Here is a 25,809-nt window from a genome sequence, read left to right on the forward strand (position 1 = left end):
ACAGTGAGATTGAGGTGGAAGAAGGGGTTGAAATCTGGAGGAGGGAGAGAGAAGTAATCCAACACCGCCCCCGAGGCCAGCAGAGTGAGGAGTATGTAAAAAAAAGATAACCGCATGGCAGAGGGCTGCGACTGAAGCAGAGTCATCAGGGCAGAGCCAGGTTTCTGTTATGGCGAGAAGATGGAGGTGACGTGAGATATAGAGGTCATGAATATATGGGAGTTTGTTGCAGATAGAGCGGGCATTCCAAAGGGCGCAAGAGAAGGACAGAGAAGAGGAGGGAGTAGAGGAATAGTGATGAGGTTAGAGAGGTCACGGTGAGATCTGTAGAGTTGGATAATAGTTGGTGAGGAGAGCCAGGATTGGGATTGATGTCACCGGCTGAGAGTAAGAGAAGGAGTAAAAGAGAGCAGAGGAGAGTAGGAGAGGTGTGACACACGAAGGTGTCGAAGGGCGAGAGGTATTTGTGGAATGGGGAAGGCAAAATGGAAAAAGAAAGAGATGAAGATTAAAGCTAAGAGGGAGGAAGAGGGTAGGAGAGAAGGTGAGGTGATGAAGTCGATGGATGGGCAGTGAGTTCCTGTAGTGGAGAGAAGTAGGGGGTGAGGGAAAAGATTAGGAAGAGACAGGGCAAGGAAGAGAATGTGTATAGGGGCCATAGCGTGATTCAGAATTAGGTGTAATTGGGTGAGGTCAGTTGTAACTGGGAGAAAATAGATGTAAAGAGAAAAATGCGCGGCACCAAGAGCAGAGGCCCTGAGTGGATAGGAGTGGACCTGGGAGTCACCCCGGAGAAGGCTGTAAAGGATATGCAGATGAGCTGCAAGTCCTCCACAGCACCTGAAAGGCAGCCGGTGGTAGAGCTGGGCACCTCTCAGCTGGATCATTAGCAGGAATACCAGGGGTTAGGCCGAAGCCAGCATTCCTCCCCCTGAGGATCACATGATCCTAGCCAAAAAGCACGTGGAAACCCTGGCACTTGGAGCGAGGGCCCTGGGAAGATCGGGGTGGACCTGGGAGTCACCCCAGATACAGCTGTGAGGAAATGCAGAAGGGCTGCAAGTCCTCCACAGCACCTTGTGGGAGCTCTGGGCACCAAGAGCGGAGGCCCTGAGTGGATCGGAGTGGACCTGGGAGTCACCCCGGAGAAGGCTATAAAGGATATGCAGATGAGCTGCAAGTCCTCCACAGCACCTGAAAGGCAGCCGGTGGTAGAGCTGGGCACCTCTCAGCTGAGGAAGGCTTACCAGGGGTTAGGCCGAAGCCAGCATTCCTCCCCCTGAGGGTCATCTGATCCTAGCCAAAAAGCACCTGGAACCCTGGCACTTGGAGCGAGGGCCTTGGGAAGATCGAGGTGGACCTGGGAGTCACCCCAGATACAGCTGTGAGGAAATGCAGAAGGGCTGCAAGTCTTCCACAGCGCCTGGTGGGAGCGCTGGGCACCAAGAGCGGAGGCCCTGAGTGGATCGGAGTGGACCTGGGAGTCACCCCGGAGAAGGCTGTAAAGGATATGCAAATGAGCTGCAAGTCCTCCACAGCACCTGAAAGGCAGCCGGTGGTAGAGCTGGGCACCTCCCCCTGAGGGTCGCCTGATCCTTGCGACCCTCAGGGGGAGGAATGCTGGCTTCGGCCTAACCCCTGGTAAGCCTTCCTCAGCTGAGAGGTGCCTTATCCTTGCTCTTCTAATAAAACAAAATCTTCTACTTGGAGACTTAATATCTCTCTGCTCTCAGATTCAACATTTCTGCAACATATCTCCCAGAATTTTTTCCTAACAGTAAAGATTCTGTATCATCACATATAACAATATGGGAAGCATTTAAAACTTGGCTGAGAGGTGAAGTAATTAGCTATGCATCTCAATTACTAATCTTGAGAAGGAAATTTCCCAACTTGAAATGACTTTGTACACATTATCATCTAAGTCTACACTTCAAAAACTCGGATCTCTTAACATGGAAGCATCTCCAATATCATCAATTTTACGCAAAATGCTATATATTATACAGAATCCAATAAAGCTGGTAAACTGCTAGCATCTTATCTTAAAGGCAAAAGAACAAAACAACATATAACTGCAATAAAATCACCTACAGGAGTCCCTTTGACCTCATCTTCTCAAATACTTGAAGCTTTTGAATCATTCTATATGTCACTATGTTCTTCAGAATGCATAGCTCATGATATTGAAATTTCTAAATTTCTTACATCATTAACTTCCACGCCTTTCTGAATATCAAATGAGCCAGCTTAATCAACCCATTTCCCATGAGGAGATCATTTCTGCAATCAAAAAATTACCTTCAACAAAAGCACCAGGTCCAGACGGTCTACCAGTGGAATTTTATAAATCATTTTCCACTTCTATCTCAACTCATTTGATGTCTTATTATCAAACTTTGTTGGACTCATCGTCTCCAGGTCATTTTTTGGACGCAAACATTGTAGTACTACCAAAACCTAATAGAGACTGCACCCTTGTACAAAACTACAGGCTGATTTCATTACTAAATACAGACTATAAAATGTATACAAAATTATTTATGTTGCAGAATGGAGACCATTATTCAATCGCTTATACACAGAGATCAAGCTGGATTAGTAAAATTCAGATATGGCGCTGATAACACTAGATTACTATCCAGCTTATTTTCGAAAGAGAAAGACGCCCATATTTCAACCCAAATCGGAAGATGCGCCTTTCTCTCATGGGCGCCCAAATTGATATAATCGAAAGCCTATTTTGGGCGCCTCCAACTGCAGTGTGTCGCTGGAATGGACAAAGTTGGCGGGGGCGTGTTGGAGGCGTGGTGAAGGCGGGACTGGGGCATGTTTATCGGCCAAGGAGAGATGGGCGCGCTCGGCCGATAATGGAAAAAAGAAGGGTGCCAGAAGCGAGAATTTGGGTCATTTTTTTTTACCCTTTTTTGTCACGAACAAGTCCCTAAAAAGTGCCCCAAGTGCCCAGATGACCACCGGAGGGAATCAGGGATGACCTCCCCTTACTCCCCCAGTGGTCACTAACCCCCTCCCACCAAAAAAAAAGTTTAAATTTTTTTTTCCAGCCTGTATGCCAGCCTCAAATGTCATACCCAGCTCCATGACAGCAGTATGCAGGTCCCTGGAGCAGTTGTTAGTGGGTGCAGTGGACTTCAGGCAGGTGGACCCAGGCCCATCCTCCCCCCACCTGTTACACTTGTGCTGCCAAATGGGAGCGCTCCCAACCGCCCCCAAAACCCACTGTACCCACATCTAAGTGCCCCCCTGAAGAAACAGGAAATTACATCAGAGGGGGCAGGACGCGGCAAAGTGAAAGCCCCTCCAAGACGGTTCAAGCAGCCTTAACTACATTGCTAATGCTGCAAACCACCGGGCGCTTATTTAAAGTTAGGACCGGGTCAGGGAGCTACTGGACCACGGGGGCTTGGGAGGGGGAGGTGCTGCCAAATCACAGGAAGGGGGTGCCCGACTGGGCTGATTCTTGAATCTGGAGGAAGGAGATGGCTCAATTGCTGCAACAGTGAGAAATTTTGGGGGTGCTGTGGCACCTGTGGATCTCCCTGTTCCAACGCCTATGCCTTGCTCCTCTTGTAGCATTATGCCTGGAATAGACTTCCTGGACCTATACATCTAGCTTCATCTCTACCTGTTTTCAAATCTATGCTGAAAACCCACCTTTTCACTATTGCTTTTAGCTCCTAGCCACTACTCAATTGCCCTCCCCCTTGTCCCTTCCTTCCTTCTCACCTTTACTTCCCTCACCCGTAACTGTCTCGTCTGTCTGTATTATTTAGATTGTAAGCTCTTTTGAGCAGGGACTGTCTCTCTTTGTCAGATGTTCAGTGCTGTGTGCGTCTGGTAGCGCTATACAAATGCTAATAATAATAATTATTATTATTATTATTTCCAGACTGTATACAAGACCATGCCATTATGGCTAACAGGTGGAGGGAGAAGGGGATTGTCCAGGTTTCTCAGTTGACTTCAGGAGGTCAGCTAGTTACCGCAATGTTCCTACAACAGACATATTACTACTACTACTACTACTATTTAGCATTTCTATAGCGCTACAAGGCGTACGCAGCGCTGCACAAACATAGAAGAAAGACAGCCCCTGCTCAAAGAGCTTACAATCTAATAAAAAAAAAATAAAGTAAGCAAATCAAATGAATTAATGTGAACGGGAAGGAAGAGAGGAGGGTAGGTGGAGGCGAGTGGTTACAAGTGGTTACGAGTCAAAAGCAATGTTAAAGAGGTGGGCTTTCAGTCTATATTTAAAGGTGGCCATGGATGGGGCAAGATGTAGGGGCTCAGGAAGTTTATTCCAGGCGTAGGGTGCAGCGAGACAGAAGGCGCGAAGTCTGGAGTTGGCAGTAGTGGAGAAGGGAACAGATAAGAAGGATTTATCCATGGAGCGGAGTGCACGGGAAGGGGTGTAGGGAAGGACGAGTGTGGAGAGATACAGGGAGCAGCAGAGTGAGTACATTTATAGGTTAGTAGAAGAAGTTTGAACAGGATGCGAAAACGGATGGGGAGCCAGTGAAGGGTCTTGAGGAGAGGGGTAGTATGAGTAAAGCGACCCTGGCGGAAGACGAGACGGGCAGCAGAGTTTTGAACCGACTGGAGGGGGGAGAGGTGACTAAGTGGGAGGCCAGCAAGAAGCAGATTGCAGTAGTCTAAACGAGAGGTGACAAGGGTGTGGATGAGGGTTTTGGTAGAATGCTCGGAAAGACATATGGGCTGAGTCATTCTGATTTTTTTTTCTATTAGCTACAATGTAGGCACAGTCTATTGAGTGGACCATTTAAAGCGATTTTAGCTAGGGAGATGAACTCCTTTGAATTGTTATGGGACAAACACACATAGGCAAGGGGATTGATTTCTGCTTTTATATAAATACCTCAGAGGACATAAGATTGTATCTCCCATATATGAGCTAGTGAGAAGGGAACCTCCATTATGGCCTGGATTTATCTAGCTGGATAGAGATTGTTACAAGGTCCTCAAAGAGCACAATGTCGGCATCTTATGTGTTGGTATCTCACCCCCGAGAGACTTCATAAGTTTGATAAAGCTCTCTTGGAGCAGTGTGTTACCAAAGGATCGTTGTTTCACATGTGATGGGCCTGTTCCAGGGTTCAACCCTTTTGGCTGCAGGTTATGCAAATTGCTAATTTTATAGCAGGGACATGTTCTGCTCCACTGCCGGAATTATGTGTGTTGCTGGGGGAGGGGGGAGGGTGCTTGGAGACTACCCTGAGCATCAGCAAAAAATTGTTACTGTCTGCCTCCTAGTGGCGAAATGTATTATGGCACAGGAATGGAAGTCTGTTGCTCCTCTGTCTGTTGGAGCTTGGCATTTGGAGATGCTCAGGCACACAGGCAACAAGCTACAGATAAGTTCTGGACTGGGGAGCACCTCTTCAAAAGTATTTGGATTCAACTTAAGCCTCTTCATTGGTCATTAAATGCTATTGGACGTTTGGACTTTGTATTTTCTGTGTCCTCACTAGTCTTCTATATTTAGATGTACAGCACCCTAGGGAAAAGGCAACCGGAGTGGGGGGAGTTATTCTTTTCAGAGTTGTATATGATCATGATATGATTATCATAGCCTGCTTGTGTGGTTTTGCTCTGTTCTTAATAAAAATTACAAGTAAAACAAATGTTATCACCTTATTTTCCTTGTTTTTTTGTTGTTGTTTTGTTTATCAGCTCTGGATATATTCTTTCTTAAATGGCAGTGAATGAGTTAAGATAGAGAATTTAATGGAGTGAAGGAAGGGTCTCTTGAAATCTTATATTGTTTTGTCTTTATATTGAGAACATTGTAAGCCATAAGGAAAATAAATTTTCTCTCATGTTTATCTTCATGGAGCTGCTTAAGTCTGATATTGTTAATGAAATGAGAAGTAGTAGAAAAAGTGCTACATGAAAGGCATATTGAAGGGTCTAGCTCCTAATATTGTATAGAGATGGTCAAAACCTTAAAGTAGTTAGTATCATCTCAGAGTCTTCCTTTCAGTAATAAAACTAAAGACTCATAAAATGATACCAACTATACAGCTGTATACAGATCACTGCAAAGCAAATGCTATATTAGAGGAACAAAAATTTCTTAATAAATTCTGTAGTTTTGGTGACTGTGGCTCAGCAATTAACCAGACTTAACAGGGACTGAGCTGTCACCATATTAATGAAAGATTTTCCAAACAGTTTAATTCCCTTTACTGTTAACCAGCATTCAGAATTTTTAACTTGTATCTTTTTCATTCAAAGCTACTTCCAGTATGGAGCCTAGCCTGGATTTCAGAAGTCTGGGTTTGAATCGAGTGAGTCAGCAGGACATAGATCAGGTAACATAATGAAAGTACATATACAGTTATAGAAAATCATCTTTTGCATGTCAACAGCTTTTAACATCATGCTGTAAGAGTTCTAGAGTTTATGTCCTGTTATACAATGCTTGGTCACTTGAGCCTATTGGGTTGACCTTCAAAAGTAATGTGTAACATATAGCTTGAGTTCTCTTAACGGCCTTTGATACAATATTGAGCTTTAGAAGAGCTGCCTTTTTCAGTCATTTGCCTGCTGGAAGTCTTTGTAATTTGTAAAGCAAAATGGGGGAAGGTGTGAGTACCAGAATGGTCTGTCTTATGCAGAAATAAGTTATACATCTTTATGGTGAGATGACATCTTTTGTACAAAGTATATGCTTGGGTACTTTTCACAAAGACCTGGAATCCCAAAATTCTTTATTAAAATACGCTGCCTTTCATAATGTTCTAAGCCTGTTAGATCTTTTTTTTATAATGCAAAGAAATAAGTGAAGTTGTAACTAATTTCCAAGGACAAGCAGGCTGCTTGTTCTCACATGTGGGTGACATCCACGTCAGCCCCAGGTCTGGAAAATCTTCCTAGCAACAAAGCTTGCTAGAGTCTTCAAGCGCGCGGGTGCGCGCACCGCAATGTTCCCGCCTGTCGCGTGAAAGTCCCGCTTCAGTCTTCTTTTTTCCGCGGTCAGAGCAGCTGTTTTCCATTTGCTCTGTTGCCCCAGAGAAGAAGAGCCTTCACTTCGGCGGGTTTTTCGCCGAGTTTTCTTCGTGTTTGTTCGTGTCAGCTCACGTTTGAGCTGTTCTTCCTTGTAAAAAAAAAAACAACTTTATTTCTTAGTTTGTCCCTATAAGTTTCCTTTCTTTTGCGTGTTGGCCGCCCGTATGGGTTTTCTCCCTTTTTGTGCCCTTCTTTTGGCACCATCGTGAGTCTTGATTTAGCTGCTGCTATTTTTCCGTCGATGACATAGAGGATCGCCAGCGGCTTCAAGAAGTGCACTCGGTGCAACCGGGCAATCTCAGGCACTGACCCACACGCGTGGTGTATTCAGTGCCTTGGGGCTGAGCATCGCCCCGACGCGTGTAAGTTGTGTCTTAGCCTTAAAAAGTGGACACAGGCGTCGAGACAAGCTCAGCGGGAATGTCTGTTTGGAGCTTTGCCCGGTAGGTCGGCGTCGACAGCGGTACCGACGTCCACGGCGGTGTCGATGTCGGCATCGGAGAGTGCATCGACGTCAGGAGCGCAGGTAAAGGTTATCCAGAGACCATCACACTCTGGCAGCAGTGAGCCATCGAGTGGGTCTCCACCTGCCTCGAGGACTCCTATAGTGCAGGCCCATCGGGACTGACATCTTTCAGACCCGACCCCAAGGAGGCATGTGGATTCCACGTCCTCCTCGTCATCAGTCTCCTTATCGTCACGGTACCGAGAGCTCCAGGGCGTCGAAGGATTCGGCACCTGTGAAGCGTCGACGCCGGGAGGACTGCTCACCCTCCATTCAAGGGGTGTCAATGTGCCGGTCTCCGGACAGCACGGTACCGCCTCCTCGTCCTCGGCAGATTCTGCCTTCGAATCCTGCAGTGATCCCACAGCCTTTCTCGACAGACACTCTTGACGAGCGCCTCCGAGCCATTCTTCCAGGGATTCTGGAAGGGCTGCTGCGACCATCTGTTCCGGTACTGTTGATAGGATGCGGTGGCTGGCTCCCCCGCCTGTGGTGAGGTCTCCGATGTCGGTGCCGCCTGTGGTGTCGGCCTCGGCAGCCACCCAAGTTGACTTCCCGTTGGTATCGATGGAGGGAGCTTGGTCGCCGCCGGCACGGGAGTCAACTTCTGGACATCCCCATCGAGGGCATGGTTCCTCAGCGTCGAGACGGGCCCGGCTTCGGACTGCAATTAGAGAACTCATGTCCGACACCTAGGGAGAGGCCTCGTGGGAAGCAGAGGAGGACCCAAGATATTTCTCTTTTGAGGAGTCTTGTGGTCTTCCCTCTGACCCTACTCCTTCGCCAGAGAGAATGCTTTCTCCCCCGGAGAGTCTGTCTTTCTCTTCCTTTGTGCGGGAAATGTCTGCGGCCATTCCCTTCCCTGTGGTATCTGAGGATGAGCCCAGGGCTGAAATGTTCGAGGTCCTGGACTAGCCTTCATCACCTAAGGAGTCCTCCACTGTTCCTCTGCATAATGTCCTCAAGCAGACATTGCTCAGGAACTGGATGAAACCATTATCTAATCCCAACATCCCTAAGAAAGTGGAGTCCCAGTATCGGATCCATGGAGAACCTGAGTTAATGAAGTCCCACTTACCTCAAGACTCTGCGGTTGTGGATTCCGCTCTCAAGAGAGCCAAGAGTTCTAGAGACTATGCCTCAGCACCCGCGGGGCAGGAATCTCGAATTCTGGATTCTTTTGGGTGGAAGGCCTATCACTCCTCTATGCTCGTGTCCAAGATTCAGTCGTACCAGCTCTACACGAATATCCACTTGCGGAATAATGTGAAGCAACTGGCGGACTTGGTCGATCAGCTCCCTTCGGAGCAGGCCAAGCCTTTTCAGGAGTTGGTCAGGCAGCTGAAGGCGTGTCATAAATTCCTGTCCAGGGGTGCTTACGACTCTTTTGATGTGGCATCCAGGGCCGCTGCTCAGGGTATAGTGATGCGCAGGCTCTCATGGCTGCGTGCCTCTGACCTGGACAATCGAGTCCAGCAGCGGCTTGCGGATGTTCCTTGCCGGGGGGGATAATATTTTCAGCAAGAAAGTCGAGCAGGTGATAGAGCAGCTCCACCAGCGGGAAACTGCACTCGACAAACTCTCCCACCGGGCACCTTCAGCATCTACCTCATCAGGTAGACGTTTTTACGGGGGAAGGAGGAATGCTCCCTATACTTATAATAAGCGTAGGTACAATCCACCTTCCCGACAGCCTCCTCAGGCTCAACCCCAACGCGCATGTTCATGTCAACAGCGTTCGCCTTGACAAGCCCCTGCAGCTCCCCAGCAAAAGCAAGGGACGGGCTTTTGACTGGCTCCAAGCGAGCATAGCCGATATAAAAGTGTCCGTGCCGGACGATCTACCAGTCGGGGGGAGGTTAGCATTTTTTCACCAAAGGTGGCCTCTTATAACCTCCGATCGGTGGGCTCTCCAAATAGTCAGTTTAGGATACTCCCTTAATTTGATCTCCAAACCTCCAAATTGCCCACCGGGAGCTCAGTCCTTCAGCTTCCAGCACAGGCAGGTACTTGCAGAGGAACTCTCCGCTCTTCTCAGCGCCAATGCGGTCGAGCCCGTGCCACCGGGGCAAGAAGGGCTGGGATTCTATTCCAGGTACTTCCTTGTGCAAAAGAAAACAGGGGGGATGCATCCCATCCTAGACCTAAGGGCCCTGAACAAATATCTGATCCGAGAAAAGTTCAGAATGCTTTCCCTGGGCACCCTTCTTCCCATGATTCGGAAAAACGACTGGCTATGCTCTCTGGGCTTAAGGGATGCTTATACACACATCCTGATACTGCCAGCTCACAGGCAGTATCTTCGATTCCGTCTGGGAACACAGCTCTTTGGGCTGCTCTTTGGTCTCGCCTCTGCACCCAGGGTGTTCACCAAATGCCTGGCGATCATTGCAGCGTCGCTACGCAGGCTGGGAGTGCATGTGTTCCCTTATCTCGACGATTGGCTGATCAAGAACACCTCGGAGGCAGGAGCTCTACAGTCCATGCAGATGACTATTCAACTCCTGGAGCTACTGAGGTTTGTCAAAAATTACCCAAAGTCCCACCTTCTTCCAATTCAGAGACTAGAATTCATAGGAGCCCTGCTGGACTCGCAGACGGCTCATGCCTACCCCCCCCCCCCCCCCCCCCCCCCCGAAGCGAGAGCAGGCAATCCTGTCACTGGTTTCCTTGGCCAGAGCGTCTCAGCAGATCACAGCTCGGCAGATGTTGAGGCCGTTGGGCCATATGGCCTCCACAGTTCATGTGACTCCCATGGCCCGTCTTCACATGAGATCAGCTTAATGGACCCTAGCTTCCCAGTGGTATCAAGCTGCAGGGGATCTAGAGGATGCAATCCAGTTGTCCACCACTTTTCACAATTCCCTGCTATGGTGGACAATTTGACCTAGGGACGTCCCTTTCAAATTCCTTAGCCACAAAACGTGCTGACAATGTATGCATCTCTCCTGGGGTGGGGAGCCCATGTAGATGGGCTTCACACTCAAGGACTTTGGTCCCTCCAGGAAACAGGTCTTCAGATCAATCTCCTGGAGTTGCGAGTGATCTGGAACGCTCTAAAGGCTTTCAGAGATCGGCTGTCCTATCAAATTATTCAAATTCAGACAGGCAATCAGGTTGCCATGTACTATTGTCAACAAGCAGGGGGGCACCGGATCTCGCCCCCTGTGTCGGGAAGCCGTCCAGATGTGGCTTTGGGCTCGCCGTTACGGCTGGGTCTTGTGAACAGTAAATTCAAGTGGTGGAGTTTTGGGCCAATAACCCTTTCTCTCTTAAATGAGATAAAGAGGAAGAGAGAGAATTTATTTCATTTAAATACATATCTTCCAATGTCAAATATGGGTAATCCAAAACAACATTTCATAGGGGAAATTCCCAAGTCCCTTTGGGGTGCAGTCCTGACTGTTAGTGGTCCCCTGTCAGGTCCCACCCATAAATCTATACTCTGTCATAGAATTTATGAGAGAGAAAGCTTTTTCTTCCTTCAGTAAGGTACAGTGTCCTCTCTCCCCACATTCAGCACATACAGATCATGAGGCCCTTCACCCCTCCCTTTCTCTAGTTCTCTGTAAACATCCTTCATCTCTAGCTCCTGCTGTACTTATATATCCACATTTGCAGATGAGAACTTTACAATTCATTACAAGTCATTAACAATTGGAACCTTAGTATCTTGTTTTGCAACATGAGACAATAAATGAGATACCATAGAATACCAAATACTAAGCACAGGAAGAAAAAAAAAAGTCCTACTCGAAAGCAGTCCAGGAAATGTCACTGGAACAGTTCATTTCAGTGAACATAGCTTATTATATGAACAGAAACAATATCATACATGAAACAAGCAGTGGCTTCAGTAGTGTTAATGCTGATGGTGCTAACTGAATAAAGGAATGCACATAAGCAGAAAGAAATCATAACTCAAAATGTATACAAAAAGTAATAATCCTGCAAATATTCCTGTAATCAGACCAACAGTTTAAATGCTGGAGTAGAGTTAAACATTTCATTCAGCCCGTGGAACGGGTCTGAAATCACACAAATGAGTCCATCCCAGTCTCCATCCAGCAATGCAGCTGGAGGTCTCACCATCTGGATAGGCATACCACGCCATAGGGGTGAAATTCTTCTCATATACCAGCTGGTCAGGCTGATATTTGCAACCTTGTAGTCAAGGTGTCACATGGGAGATAACATCATGCTTCTGAAAGGTGCCAACTTAAAGTAAATAAGTGGTGCTTTGAATGAAAACAATAAACAAGTAAAACAGAGCAGGGCAATGAGACCTCTGTCTATACCTTAGGTAACATTTTATTCAATGTCTGGCCAAATTCTTACCAAAATGCTATTAGCTCAATTCTATGGTCAGATTTTATGCTTTATAGTTGCTATAGTGGCCTATCCCACAAGAGTATAGACATAAATCATAGACATATTGAAACACTTCCATATATATATTCATTTCTTAGACTTTCTAACTAACATACAGTGTACTTCCTCCTTCCATGTGTTTATCCACAATATGTACTGTTAAACAGTTCACACAACTTGCACATTAGCAGCAAATCAAACATCTCAGTAACCTTTCACATCAAAACATACATTTAAACCTTTATGGTAGTGTTCTCTTCTTTGGGCAACCAGGGTTAATCCTTTGCTTCAAATCATTAGTTTTACATAGTGGAGCAGGGTGGATTCAGGTTGCAACTGGAACCTTTCCAGAACCAGCTCTAAAACCTGCCCTAACCTATATATTCCGTCTGATTTAAGAACCAGAAGAACTGGGTGTTAAAAGGGGACATGCATAGCTTAATTAACTTCCGTTATTAGTTGTTGTATCAATGGTTGCAGACCCTTTCTTCCTTCAGAGAAAATAGGGTATTGGGGTTTTTTTTCTAATGGAGGAACTTTTAATCCCTCCCTCCTGATTCCTGTCTCTGATCCATATCCCAGGATCGATTCCCTTTTCATCTTCTGTAGTGAAATTATTAATTTTACTAGTTATTTGCCTGTCTCTGACTACATCCCCCAGACCTAATTGTGCTATTAATTCTCCGCTCCACTCAACGTTTTCCAATAGGGGAACTGAAAATCCTTCCCTTCCCACTCCCCTCTCACAGACCGCTGTGACTCTGTGAGCTCTGGCTGCTCTGGTTCCATAGAATCCATGAGACAGAAACCTTTTTTCTTCTCTCTCTAACTTAAAATGCCCTCTATGCTCAGATTTCACACCTCTAGATCAGGAAGCCATCCACTGAGGCTTTCTGTTCCTAGGAATTCCCCTGCCCCTCCTCTATTTTTTTTCTGTTGCTTAAATATTCTAATTTCTAGTGTCATCTTCTTTCATTCCTGCTATGCTGGTCTATTTCTCCCTGTGTTCCCCCTCCTATCTGGGGAACTGTCTATTTTTAAAACGGCAGTTCTTATCACAACTGTCTGTGCTCCTGTCTCCGGCCGTTTCCCTTGCAGGAATCCGGAATCATGGATCTCCTCCACTCTAAATGAAATTAGTTAAGAATTAAAAATTAAACTTCCGTCATCAAAATCTACATAAAGCATAGCAATACTTACAGCAGCCGACTTCAGGCATATTTACACACAACTTCTTAATCTAAACATTCAGCTAGTTTCACTTTCCAAAAGATGGGGGCAATTTCTCTGGAATCTCAATTACCTGAGGTTTAGACATAGCAGGAAAATACAGAAACACACAGTACAAGTAATCTTATGAACATAAGTACATGACAATTCAAAAATGCTCCTTCAAAAGGAGAAGCCCCATGCTATAAAAGGAAAAATATTAGTGCAATGGAAAGATAAAATATAATGAAATCGGACAAAGGCACTGTCCCAAAAGAAGTTCACTGCAGGGCAGAAGGAATATCTGTTTCAAGTAAAAGTCTTAAGAAAATGGCTGGCAGCTGATATTCCTCTAAATGGAAAAGCCTGCGCCCGTGCAGTGTGTGCTTAAAATCCAGGTAACCTCTGCCAAAAGCAAGAAAAGAAAGGCTTTGTTATTCCCAGATCAACTGCAAAAAGGGACAGGAAAAAGTTGTCTCTCTTATTTTCAGTTATTAAAACTGTACCAATCACAATACTTTACACATATTTACACTGCAAAAGGAAGTCTCAACAAACTGGACAAATAATTCGTAATCAGAGAGTTCTGAGCACAATTTGTAAAGAGGAGACAGGAATTTAAAACAAATCTTCAATCTTCCCTCTCCACAAGGGAAGAGAATATAGGACCAAAACAAACAAACACCAAATTATGTAAAGCTGCGTTGTTTAGAGCTATTCTTCAGGAAGAAGTCTGGCAGAACCCAAAACAGAGCTAGTATCTTGTAGCAACCCTTAGCAGTCTCACAAAACCTAACATCCGTTACTCTGTTAGTTGTAAAATAATTAGTCTGAACAAACGAAAGAAGGAAAGAAATACAGTGGTGGAAATAAGTATTTGATCCCTTGCTGATTTTGTAAGTTTGCCCACTGACAAAGACATGAGCAGCCCATAATTGAAGGGTAGGTTATTGGTAACAGTGAGAGATAGCACATCACAAATTAAATCCGGAAAATCACATTGTTTCTTTCGACCCCAAAAGAAGGGGAGTGGCTGTCGGGAAATGCACCATTTCCAATTGGCTAGCAGATTGCATTACCTTCACTTATGCCCAAGCTGGGCTGACTCATGCCATGGCAACGTCAGTGGCCCACTTGAAGTCAGCCACTATTGAAGAGATTTGCAAGGCTGCGACGTGGTCATCAGTCCACATATTCACATCTCATTACTGTCTTCAGCAGGATAGCCGACGCGACAATCGGTTTGGGCAGTCGGTGCTGCAGAATCTGTTTGGGGTTTAGAATCCAACTCCACCCTCCTAGGCCCGTTTTTGTTCTGTTCCAGGCTGTACTCTCAGATGTTTCTTCGTATGTCAATCTCCGTTATGTTCTCACCGTTGTGAGGTCCAATTGACCACTGTTTGTTGTTTTGAGTGAGCCTGGGGGCTAGGGATACCCCACATGTGAGAACAAGCAGCCTGCTTGTCCTCGGAGAAAGCGAAGATACTTACCTGTAGCAGGTATTCTCCGAGGACAGCAGGCTGATTGTTCTCACAAACCCGCCTGCCTCCCCTTTGGAGTTGTTACTTTTCTTTGGTTTTGCTTTATAAGTTGACTGAAGCGGGACTCTTGTGCGACGGGAGGGAAGATGGCCGTGCATGCGCGGTGCGCGCACCTGCGCGCTCGAAGGCTCTAGCAAGCTTTGTTGCTAGGAAGATTTTCTGGACCTGGGGCTGCCGTGGACGTCACCCACATGTGAGAACAATCAACCTGCTGTCCTCGGAGAATACCTGCTACAGGTAAGTATCTTCGCTTTATCAGAGGTACCCCTAATTATTAATCCATTGTAGTGAAGGGAAGGTTGTTGCTGTGGGAGATTTCAGTTTGTCAACTGTTTTCCAGAGCTTCCCTTCTATACAAATAGAAAAGGCTGGATTTCCTGGAAGGTGAGTTTCCTCAGGCAAAATGTTACCAGGGTCAACATTAGACACACTGGGACCCAAACTAGGATCCAGTGCTGAAGCTAAATAGTGGACTTATCCAGTTCTAGGCACTCAGGTTTGCGAAAGGGGTTCTGGGCAATTAAATCTACCCCAGGATGCACCGGCACAGTGGGAATATATTTATGAAGTAGAAGAAACATCTGATTTGGCCACAGCTGTTTTCCCTTCCATTTCATTGAGCGTTCCCAATGGCTTTAAGAGCGGTAGCCAGTGCAATAAGACCATCTCTGGGAAATAAAAAACACTCATTCATCGTGTTTGCAGTGTTTGAGGCCTGAACATACCACTTCCAGCTGTGTTCTTTGCCTTCGTATGAAGAAAACCAAGCTGGCCAGAGAGGCTCAAAGGGAAAAGATTTTTGGACCCTGGTCTGAAACATCGGCATTGGTATCTGCATCAACATCAGGAGTTGCATCAATCCATATGGCTGAGAGGTCTGTCTCAGACACTGGAAGTGGGCGTGAATCAAATGGGTCTCCACCTGCCTCAACAGCGGCCGATGTGCAGAGCCCCAGGACCGGTCACAATCAGATTCGACGTCCTCGACGACACCGAGGAGGATCAGTGAACGACATCGGTCAAAGGCCAAGAATCGTGTAAATACCTCTGACTCCCAGCCCCCTGTCTCTCTATTGTATAGTCTAACACATTTGTATTGATACTAACAGTGTCCACCACTGAAGCAAATAGAACTTGTTATAATTACAAGAAAGAGAGGAAACTGACTCAGAAGGCTTTCAGATTGTATGAGAAGAAGCAAATTTATTATTTCAGTTTCCATGACTTACCAGGATTACAATGATTATTTCAAGTCAGGTTATACAACATAAAGTTGGTGCATCAATCAAAATATAGTCCTCAGGCTTGTTCTCAGAGAGAGACTAGTAATCTGGTCACAACGCGTGAATACTCAGGCTTACATCTCTGATTCCTATTGATTAGGTTACAGCTTTTATAGATTAAGCCTTCCATTGACTTCTATTGAGGACTTGTCATTTTACATCACTAACTCCGCCTTCTGCTAGTTCCTTAAATGATATTTTCTACTTCTTCTTTTGGCCATCTGTTATTCTGTTTATCAGTATTGGATTTCCATGTAATCAGCAGACATATTTATATATTACCGCTTACTTCATATATCATTTACAAGAAATAGGCCTACCTCTAATTACTGAGGGTCATTCTCACTTGACCTATACAACCACAGGTTTTGTTTACCTATGTCCTACTTCCTTATTCTCTGTTAATCTCCTAGCATGTTGTTTTCCATTACTCATTTTATTAGTAAAACATATTTATGTTTTTCTCTGAAATTGTCTATACTTCCTTGTTCTTTCATATCATAGGTCATTTTACATAGCAGCTGGTATTAACACTTCCTCTGTAATTCATCATTGCTGTTCCAGTATTTTTCTAAGTTGCCATTTAATTTTTAACCTTTTCTGAGGCCTGGTTACACATCTAGTCAGGCTAATGAGCAGCCTTTAATACGGCCTTCAGCTCTGTCCAGCATAAACTGTTAGGCCCATATTAACAATCACCAGTATCAATCCTGCTTGACGCACATTGCTAGGAGGACTGCACCCCCTCCATACAAGAGGTGCCGATGCACGGATCGCTACACAGCCAGGACCAGGCACCCATCTTGACCCCAGCAGTTCAGCAGTCTTGTCTCTGAACTAGCACCCTAGCCTTTCCCAATGGCCTCTCGATGAGCGCATCCGAGCCATGCTCTCTGAGCTCTTGGCAGGGTTTGTACAGCAATATGCATTGGCATCTGGTGTGCTTGCAGTAGCCATGTCACTTCCTTCTGCCCACAGGGCATTCAGCCTGTGGTGTGGGTCTCTTACACCGGTGTTGTATGCAACACCGGTATTGACAGCCACCTGTGAGGGCACCCCCTCAACATCAGTGGAGGAAGCTTCACCGGAGTTGAGGTTGGAACCCACTTATCAACATCCTTCTCAAGGACATGGCTCCATAGTTTCAAGGCAGGCGCAGTGTCAGCCCTCCTATGAAGAGTTTTTTTTACCAACACCGATGAAGAGTTCTCATGGGAGTCTGATAAGGATCTACGGTGCTTCTCGGAGGAGGAGTCCTATAGGATCCCATCTGACCCCCCCCCCCCCCCCCCCCCCTCCAGAGGAAAGGAGGAAGTCTACATCAGAGTACCTTTCCTTCCCAGGTTTTGTGTGGGAAATGGCAGCCACTATTCCCATTCGTTTGGAGATGGAGGATGACCCAGGGATGAGATGTTTGAGGTCCTGGACTACGAGTCTCCTCCTAGAGAGGCTGTGACTCTCCCTCTTCACTGGATCCTGAAAGATGTTAAGGTGAAGAGCTTGGAGTCCCTCTGTCTATCCATGTCCTGCCCAAGAAGATAGATACCATATATAGGATCCAGAGTTCCCCAGGGTTTGACAAGCCTCAGTTGCCTCATAGTTCTCTGGTGGTGAAAGTTTGCTAATTCATGCTTAAAAGAGCTAGGAGTTCTAGAGACTATGCTTCGGCACCCCCTGGCAGAGAAGCTAGAACCCTGGATTCTTTTGGGTGGAAGATGTATCAGGCCTGTGTGCTCATCTCCTGAATTCAATCTTACCCAGCTGTACATGAGCCTGTACTTATGGAACTTGGTGCACAGTATATCTGATGGCAGATTTTCTCCCACAGGAGGAGGCTGATTCACTTCACTAGTTGATCAAGCAGCAGAAGGCGTGTCATACTTTCTTGGCCAGGGGTACCTGTGACACCTTTGATGTGGCATCCAGGATCTGTGCCCAGAGTATAGCAATGCGCAGACTCTAATGGCTATATGTCTCTGACTTGGACCCTGTGGTCCAGCAGAGGTTAGTGGATTTCACATGCTGGGGAGATAAACTTTGTGGAGACAAGGTGGAGGAGATGACTTCATTAAGAAACACACACTGACACCCATTGACATTCTTTCTCATTGGACATCTTCTGCATCTTCTTCCTCATCTAGAAGATTTTTGGACAAGTCAAAGAGGGGTCCCTACTACTCTGAGATGTAGGTATGCCCCTTCTTGCCAGCTTCAGCAGACTCAGTCCCAGTGTGCTCGTTCTCGTCAACAGCGTGTGCCTAAGGCCTAGCCAGCTCCCTAGTTAAAGCTGGGGACGAGCTTTTGATTGGCTCCAGCAGAGCAGAGCCGCAGTAAAGTTAACCATCCTAGATGACCTACCAGTCAGGGGGAGGCTGAATATTTTCCAAGAAAGGTGGCCCCTTGTAACCTCCAACCGGTGGGTTCTCCAAATAGTCCGTCTCGGTTACGCCCTGCATTGGTGTTAACGACCACCAAATTGGCCACCGAGAGCGTCTCACTTCAGCTGTCAGCACAAGCAGGTACTTGCAGAGGAACTGTCCGCCCTTCTAAAGTCCCATGCAGTCAAGCCCATTCCAACAGGGGAGGAAGGGCAGGGGTACTTCCTTGTGCCCAAGAAAACAGGGGGGATGTGTCCCATCCTAGTCCTAAGGGCCCTGAACAAGTTCCTGGTCAAAGAAACGTTCAGGATTGTTTCCCTGGGCACCCTTCTCCCCATGATTCAGGAAAATGATTGACTATGCTTTCTGGAGTTAAAGGATGCTCATACTCACATTCCGTTACTTCCAGGAAGATACAGGAAGAAACTTCGATTTTGGCTTGGTACCATCCAGTACCATGTGTTGCCTTTAGGCCTTGTGTCAGCTCCCAGGATTTTTACCAAGTGTCTTGCAGTAGTCACAATGTCGCTATGCAGACTGGTAGTCCATGTGTTCCCCTATCAGGACGATTGGCTGGTGAAGAACACATCAAAGAATGATGCTCAGGAGTCAGTGCAGAGAACTATTCAGGTGTTAGAGTTACAAGGGTTCTTTTTAAAGTAACCCAAGTCCCATCATCCCGTTCAGCAACTGGAGTTCATCCGAGCCCTGCTAAACACACAGCGCCAAGGGTGGACACTCTTGCCACTCAGGTCCAAGCAGCCAGCAGGTCACAGCTCGCAAGATGTTGAGATTGTTAGGCCACATGGCCACCATTGTCCATGTCATGCCCATGGCACTTCTTCATCTGAGATGTTCCTAGTGGACCCTATCTTCCCAGTGGTGCCAAGCCTCAGTGAACCTAGCGCAGTGTTTCCCAAGTCCAGTCCTGTTGTACTCCTTGCCATTCAGGTTTTCAGGATATCCACAATGAATATGGAAGAACAACAAGCAAATTAGTGAGCAGTTCAAAGCATACTTTATTGTTGAGTTACCATCAGATAAAATGCCCGACACAAGCTGTGTTTTGCCCAAAGGGGCTGCATCAGGGGCTACAAGAAAATAACAAACAATCAAAAATTGAACAATACATGTATAAATAGTAAATTAAAAACGGAAACCATGACATGTGGGTAATAACATATTTAATTCAAAATTATATATATATATATCAGGGGCGTATCTTCGAGGGGCCTCGGGGGCCAAGGCCCCCGCATTCCTCTCTCAGGCCCCTTCTACTCTGGTGGCCAATCAGGTGCCTGATTTAGGCACCACTTCAAGAAAATTCAATTTGCTGCTGCTGCTGTTTTAAACGACATTTCTTGGCATGTTCCAGGCAATGCTAGCAGCTACCCTTGTGGCCCCCACACACCGGGTCCTGCCCTCATGTGACTCAGAACATCAAAGCAACTGTGCTGAGCCTCAGCGCTTACCTCCTTGAGAGATCCACGACGCAAAGATCCCTGCCCCCCACAGCACGATCGGATGGACAGAAGCACACACTCCTCGTGCCTCACTGCTGCTCTACTGGCTGCTCACTCGCCTCGCATCACGCCTCTCGATTCAGTTCCCGCCTCAGCAGCCTCACGCTTCGCGCCAAAATCAGACCCATTGATCATCATCTGACTGAGACTGAGTGAGGAGGAGTGGAGCACTGAAGAGCCCACCACCAGGAAGCCACCATCCGCTGCCTGACTGTCTGCAGCAGCATTGCTGCTGCTGCTGACTGAAGGAAGCCTCTCCCTTGTGGTGCAGGCAATTTGAATAGTGCCTGCCTGCCCCTGCCTAGCTGTTGAAGCCTCTCCCTTGCTGTACCACTCCGTGAGCTCCACAGGCATCTCAGCGTTCAGGCACACCAGGGATCAGAGCCTGAATCAGGGGTGCGAGGACGGCTGAGAACTGGGGCAGCTGCATTTCTGGCCTTCTCTTTGGCTCCATTACTCAGGTGCTCCAGTAAACAGGGTTGAAGAGGTTGCTATTTTTGTGCTCTTCTGGCTGGAGAAAGCTGTGAAAAGTTATCAGCACCCCCCCCCCCCCCCCTGTAATTTTTAGGGGTTTTTTTTTTTTTCATTTCACTTTGGACGGCTCTCATCGTCTCCTATAGAGAACCATACCAGCAAACAGCTCCCACCCTAACTGCTTTCTCCAACCAAGGATCTTACCCTGGCCTCCTTGCTTTTGTATCACTTGGTCTAGCCTCTCCAGACCAGTAGTCCTCCAGGCTCCACCACTGTGACTGTCTGCCTGCTGTCTACTCCAGAGAATCCAGACTCCAGGTAAAAAAATAAAAAAAAAAACTTTGGGGACAGGAGGTGATGCTGGGTTGGGCTGGTGTTGTGGAACTGTGGGAACTGGGCCGAGTTAACACGATGCTGGGTGATGTGGGGTTAGAAAAGCAGAATTGATGTTGGACTGTGGGGATGGTGGAGTAGGGAAGGACAGGGGGAACTATGAGACAGACGGTGGGGTATAAAAGAGCAAGGGTGATGCAGGTCTATGATGGGGTGGGGGTCTAGAAGGGCAGGGGGTATTCTGGGCTTTATATGAAGCGGCTGGGGCTACGAAAAGGCAGGGGAGAAGCTGGGTTTTATATGAAGGGGTTGGGGGGTACGGAAGGGCAGGGGAGATGCTTGGCTATAGGACATTTTCTGTATGTTCCTGCTATCTTGTTTTGGTTAATTATGAAATGTGTGTGCCTGTTCAGGGCTATGAAGTATGGGAAGCTTGCCAGGTGCCCTTGGCCTGGATTGGCCGCTGTCGTGGACAGGATGCTGGGCTCGATGGACCCTTGGTCTTTCCCCAGTATGGCATTACTTATGTACTTATGTAACCTCTGCTGTTGGGTGCTGTATTTACGGACCGGGTAAAAACCAGATCTCCTGGATCTGCTTGATCCAGTCTATAACACTTTAAAGCTGGAGGATCTGGCTTTTTCCTAATTCTCTGCTCTGCCGTATCCTTGAATCATTTGCTGTCATGGTCTGCTTTGCACTGGCTTTTCCTGCTCAGGAACATAAGCATTTTGTATTCTTCACATTAAAGTTGGATCCAGAGGTCTCCAGGGATGTAGCGGACTGGGTAAAAGCCTGATTTAAGGTGTTATAGACTGTATCTGATGAATCTAGGGTATCTAGATTTTATCTGTATTCCTATATTAATGTTTCATTGGTGTTAGTCCCACGGGGGTGGGGGGGATTAATAATGATCAGCACTGTTGTGTGTGTCCCCTGATTTACTCAAATTCAGATTGATAGACCTGGTTGGGCAAAAGGTACTTTATTCAGGGCCGTGCCAAGGGTCTCTGGCGCCCCCCTGCATACTACCAGTTGGCGGCGCCCCCCCCCCCCCCCCCCCCGCACCTGCCTGGCTCCAAGGCAGCGATTCCCCTCTCTCCCCTGCCCTCCCGCTCCCATGTAGGAACTGCCCGCCCTCTTCTCCCCCCCCAAGATCCCGTTCCTTTTTTTTTTCTTTTAAATTTACCTTCCTCCGGCAGCGCAGCGTCAGTGAAGGAGGCAGCGCTCCCAGTCCCGACGTCTCTAGCCTTCCCTTGTTCGCTGCTCACTGCCCCGCCTTCTTCTGACGTCGGATTATTATATCCAACTGACCAACTCTCTTGGCTCTAATCCTCGACTTCTCTTCACCACATTGAACTCTCTCCTCAAGGTGCCCCCTCCCCCAACTCCCCCTTCATTATCTCCTCAGACCCTTGCTGAATTCTTTCACAACAAGGTTCAAAAGATAAACCTTGCTTTCTCTACCTCACCAGCTCTCCCTCCACTAGTCCGTTCCTCTCTCTCTCCTTCCCCTCATTCCCTTTCCTCCTTTCCTGAAGTTACTATTGAGGAAACTACACTTCTCCTTTCTTCCTCAAAATGTACCACCTGTTCCTCTGATCCCATTCCCACCCACCTTCTTAATGCCATCTCTCCTACTCTTATTCCTTTTATCTGTCACATTCTCAACCTCTCACTTTCCACTGCGACTGTCCCTGCTGCCTTTAAACATGCTGTGGTCACACCTCTCCTTAAGAAGCCTTCACTTGACCCTACTTGTCCCTCTAATTACCGACCCATCTCCCTCCTTCCTTTTCTCTCCAAATTACTTGAGCGTGCTGTTCACCGCCGCTGCCTTGATTTTCTCTCCTCACATGCTATTCTTGACCCATTACAATCTGGTTTTCGCCCTCTCCACTCAACCGAAACTGCGCTTACTAAAGTCTCCAATGACCTATTACTGGCTAAATCCAGAGGTCAATATTCCATCCTCATTCTTCTTGATCTTTCCGCTGCTTTTGACACTGTCGATCACAGCATACTTCTCGATACCCTGTCCTCACTTGGATTCCAGGGCTCTGTCCTTTCCTGGTTCTCTTCCTACCTCTCCCTCCGCACCTTTAGTGTTCACTCTGGTGGATCCTCTTCTACTTCTATCCCTCTGCCTGTCGGCGTACCTCAGGGTTCTGTTCTTGGTCCCCTCCTCTTTTCTATCTACACTTTTTCCCTTGGTTCATTAATCTCATCCCATGGCTTTTCCTACCATCTCTATGCTGATGACTCCCAAATCTACCTTTCTACCCCTGATATCTCACCTTGCATCCAAACCAAAGTTTCAGCGTGCTTGTCTGACATTGCTGCCTGGATGTCTCAACGCCACCTGAAATTAAATATGACCAAAACCGAGCTTCTCATTTTCCCCCCCAAACCCACCTCCCCGCTCCCCCCGTTTTCTATTTCTGTTGATGGCTCTCTCATTCTCCCTGTCTCCTCAGCTCGAAACCTTGGGGTCATCTTTGACTCTTCTCTCTCCTTCTCTGCTCATATCCAGCAGACCGCCAAGACCTGTCGTTTCTTTCTTTACAACATCCGTAAAATCCGCCCCTTTCTTTCCGAGCACTCTACCAAAACCCTCATCCACACCCTTGTCACCTCTCGTTTAGACTACTGCAATCTGCTTCTTGCTGGCCTCCCACTTAGTCACCTCTCCCCTCTCCAGTCGGTTCAAAACTCTGCTGCCCGTCTCATCTTCCGCCAGGGTCGCTTTACTCATACTACCCCTCTCCTCAAGACCCTTCACTGGCTCCCTATCCGTTTTCGCATCCTGTTCAAACTTCTTCTACTAACCTATAAATGTATTCACTCTGCTGCTCCCCAGTATCTCTCCACACTCGTCCTTCCCTACACCCCTTCCCGTGCACTCCGCTCCATGGATAAATCCTTCTTATCTGTTCCCTTCTCCACTACTGCCAACTCCAGACTTTGCGCCTTCTGTCTCGCTGCACCCTATGCCTGGAATAAACTTCCTGAGCCCCTACGTCTTGCCCCATCCTTGGCCACCTTTAAATCTAGACTGAAAGCCCACCTCTTTAACATTGCCTTTGACTCGTAACCACTTGTAACCACTCGCCTCCACCTACCCTCCTCTCTTCCTTCCCGTTCACATTAATTGATTTGATTTGCTTATTTTTTATTTTTTGTCTATTAGATTGTAAGCTCTTTGAGCAGGGACTGTCTTTCTTCTATGTTTGTGCAGCGCTGCGTATGCCTTGTAGCGCTATAGAAATGCTAAATAGTAGTAGTAGTAGCAGTAGTTCTGTGTTTTTACTGCTTCCTTTTTTGTGTTCAGAATTATTGCTGTTAAGTTTGCTACATGGGCTCTGAAAAGCATCTTTGCAGGATTTAGTGTTACTTCACAAAGTATATGGTATTGAAGAGTGTTTGGTTCTATTATTGAGGTGCTGCCAGAATTTCTGGTGGGTGGCTGGGTAGAGGAAGCACCGACAGGATCAAAACTGCTGCTTTGTGCATGTTACTCTTATTGCCCATGGTGTCATTATATTATGATTCCACTACCCACTTTTTAGGAAATAGGATCTTCTGTGTTTATCACAAAACTTACAGAACTTCATTATGATTTTAGCTTCCAAGAGAGAGAAAGTTCCTGACAGTGTTCCCAAGAAAAAAAAGAATTTCCTGACAGTGTTCCTTAGTCTACCCCCATGGCAAAACAAAGTTCTTTGCTAACTTACTTCAAAAAAACACATCTAGAAGATCATGGCAAGGATGAAGATAGAAACAAAAAGCCACGACTAGAAGAACATGGCGAGAATGTTGATAGAAGTGAATCATTACCTGGTCCCTCTACCTCTACAAGTTCCACTTTATGCCCACAGATTAGTAGATCTGGTATAATGGAACCAAAAGAATTACCTTCTGATTTATCCGACATTAATGAACCACCTACACAACCAAAGTTGCAGTCTTTCCCAGTTAGTATAATTGGTGACAAGTCCAGAAGTTTTTCCTCTCACTGGTATAAATTTCGCTGGTTAGAATATAGCATAAACCAAGATACAGTGTTCTGCAAAGTATGCAGACATTTTCCTGATACCATCGCTGATGATGCTTTCATGAACATATCAAAGTAGTGCTTGATATTCTGATGTTCTGTGCAAAGCAAGAAGTTCCACTTCGTGGACACAGAGAGACCAATGATGCTTTAAATAAAGGAAACTTTTTGGAATTGCTTAAACTCCTCAGCAAGCACAACAATGAAATACAAAGTCGTCTTGAAAAACTCCCTAAGAATGCAACTCTGATGAGCCCAGGTATTCAGAATGAACTGTTGGAATCGGCCGCTGTACTACTGGTTCGCAAAATCAAATCTGAAATACATGAAATCAGTAATACATACTATGCAATTCTGGGTGACGAATGCAAAGATCTCTCCAAGCGTGAGCTTGATGCAGTATATCAGATACCTACACAAGGGGGTAATAAAGAAAAGGGCAGTTGGATTTGTTGACACTGCAGACATGGCAGCAAATGGGATTTCAGATAAAATCATAAAAGTGCTTGATGTTCTTGAGTTAGATCCTGAGTTATGTGTTGGCTTCAGCTTTGATGGAGCATCTGTAATGTCTGGAAACAAGGGAGGTGTTCATGTGATTTTGAAACGCACATTTCGGCGGGCTGTTTATGTGCACTGTAATTCTCATCGCCTCAACCTGGTCCTCTGCACAGCATCTAAAGCATGTCCCTCTGTTACCACATTTTTTGAAATTCTGAACTCCGTGCATGGTTTTATGACAGGAGCACACAGGCGTGCTCGTTTTCTGGAAGTACAGAAACAACTGCATCCAGATGGACAATGCCGTGAACTTGAATGATCAGCAGACACAAGGTGGAGTTCAAAATCTGGCTCTGTGAAAAAAGTACTGTTGCTTTATGTTATTCTTGAAGTACTTGCTGAATTTTCAAACTCTGCTGGACAGACAAAACTAGAATCCCATTTTCTGCTACAACAAATAGAGACAAAGAAATTCTTATTTCTGTTAGTTACATTTGGGAAATTGTTTGACAGTAGTGATTTTGCCACTAAAGGTCTACAGAGCGCCTGTGTCTGTTACAGTTTGCATTAGTCTGATAGAGTGT

The 25,809-nt window shown here is 46.4% G+C and overlaps 1 protein-coding gene across 1 annotated transcript in view; it reads left to right on the top strand.

Moving 5' to 3' along the window:
- Window positions 1-25,809, top strand: part of NUP205 (nucleoporin 205) — a 1,281,456-nt gene that overhangs the window by 1,250,069 nt on the left and 5,578 nt on the right. The window contains exon 39 of the mRNA XM_030216143.1: window positions 6,280-6,356. Within this exon, the coding sequence (XP_030072003.1) occupies window positions 6,280-6,356 (77 nt within the window). The remainder of the gene's footprint in view (window positions 1-6,279; window positions 6,357-25,809) is intronic.

This window comes from Microcaecilia unicolor, chromosome 10 (assembly GCF_901765095.1).
Source record: "Microcaecilia unicolor chromosome 10, aMicUni1.1, whole genome shotgun sequence".
Classification (NCBI taxonomy): domain Eukaryota; kingdom Metazoa; phylum Chordata; class Amphibia; order Gymnophiona; family Siphonopidae; genus Microcaecilia; species Microcaecilia unicolor.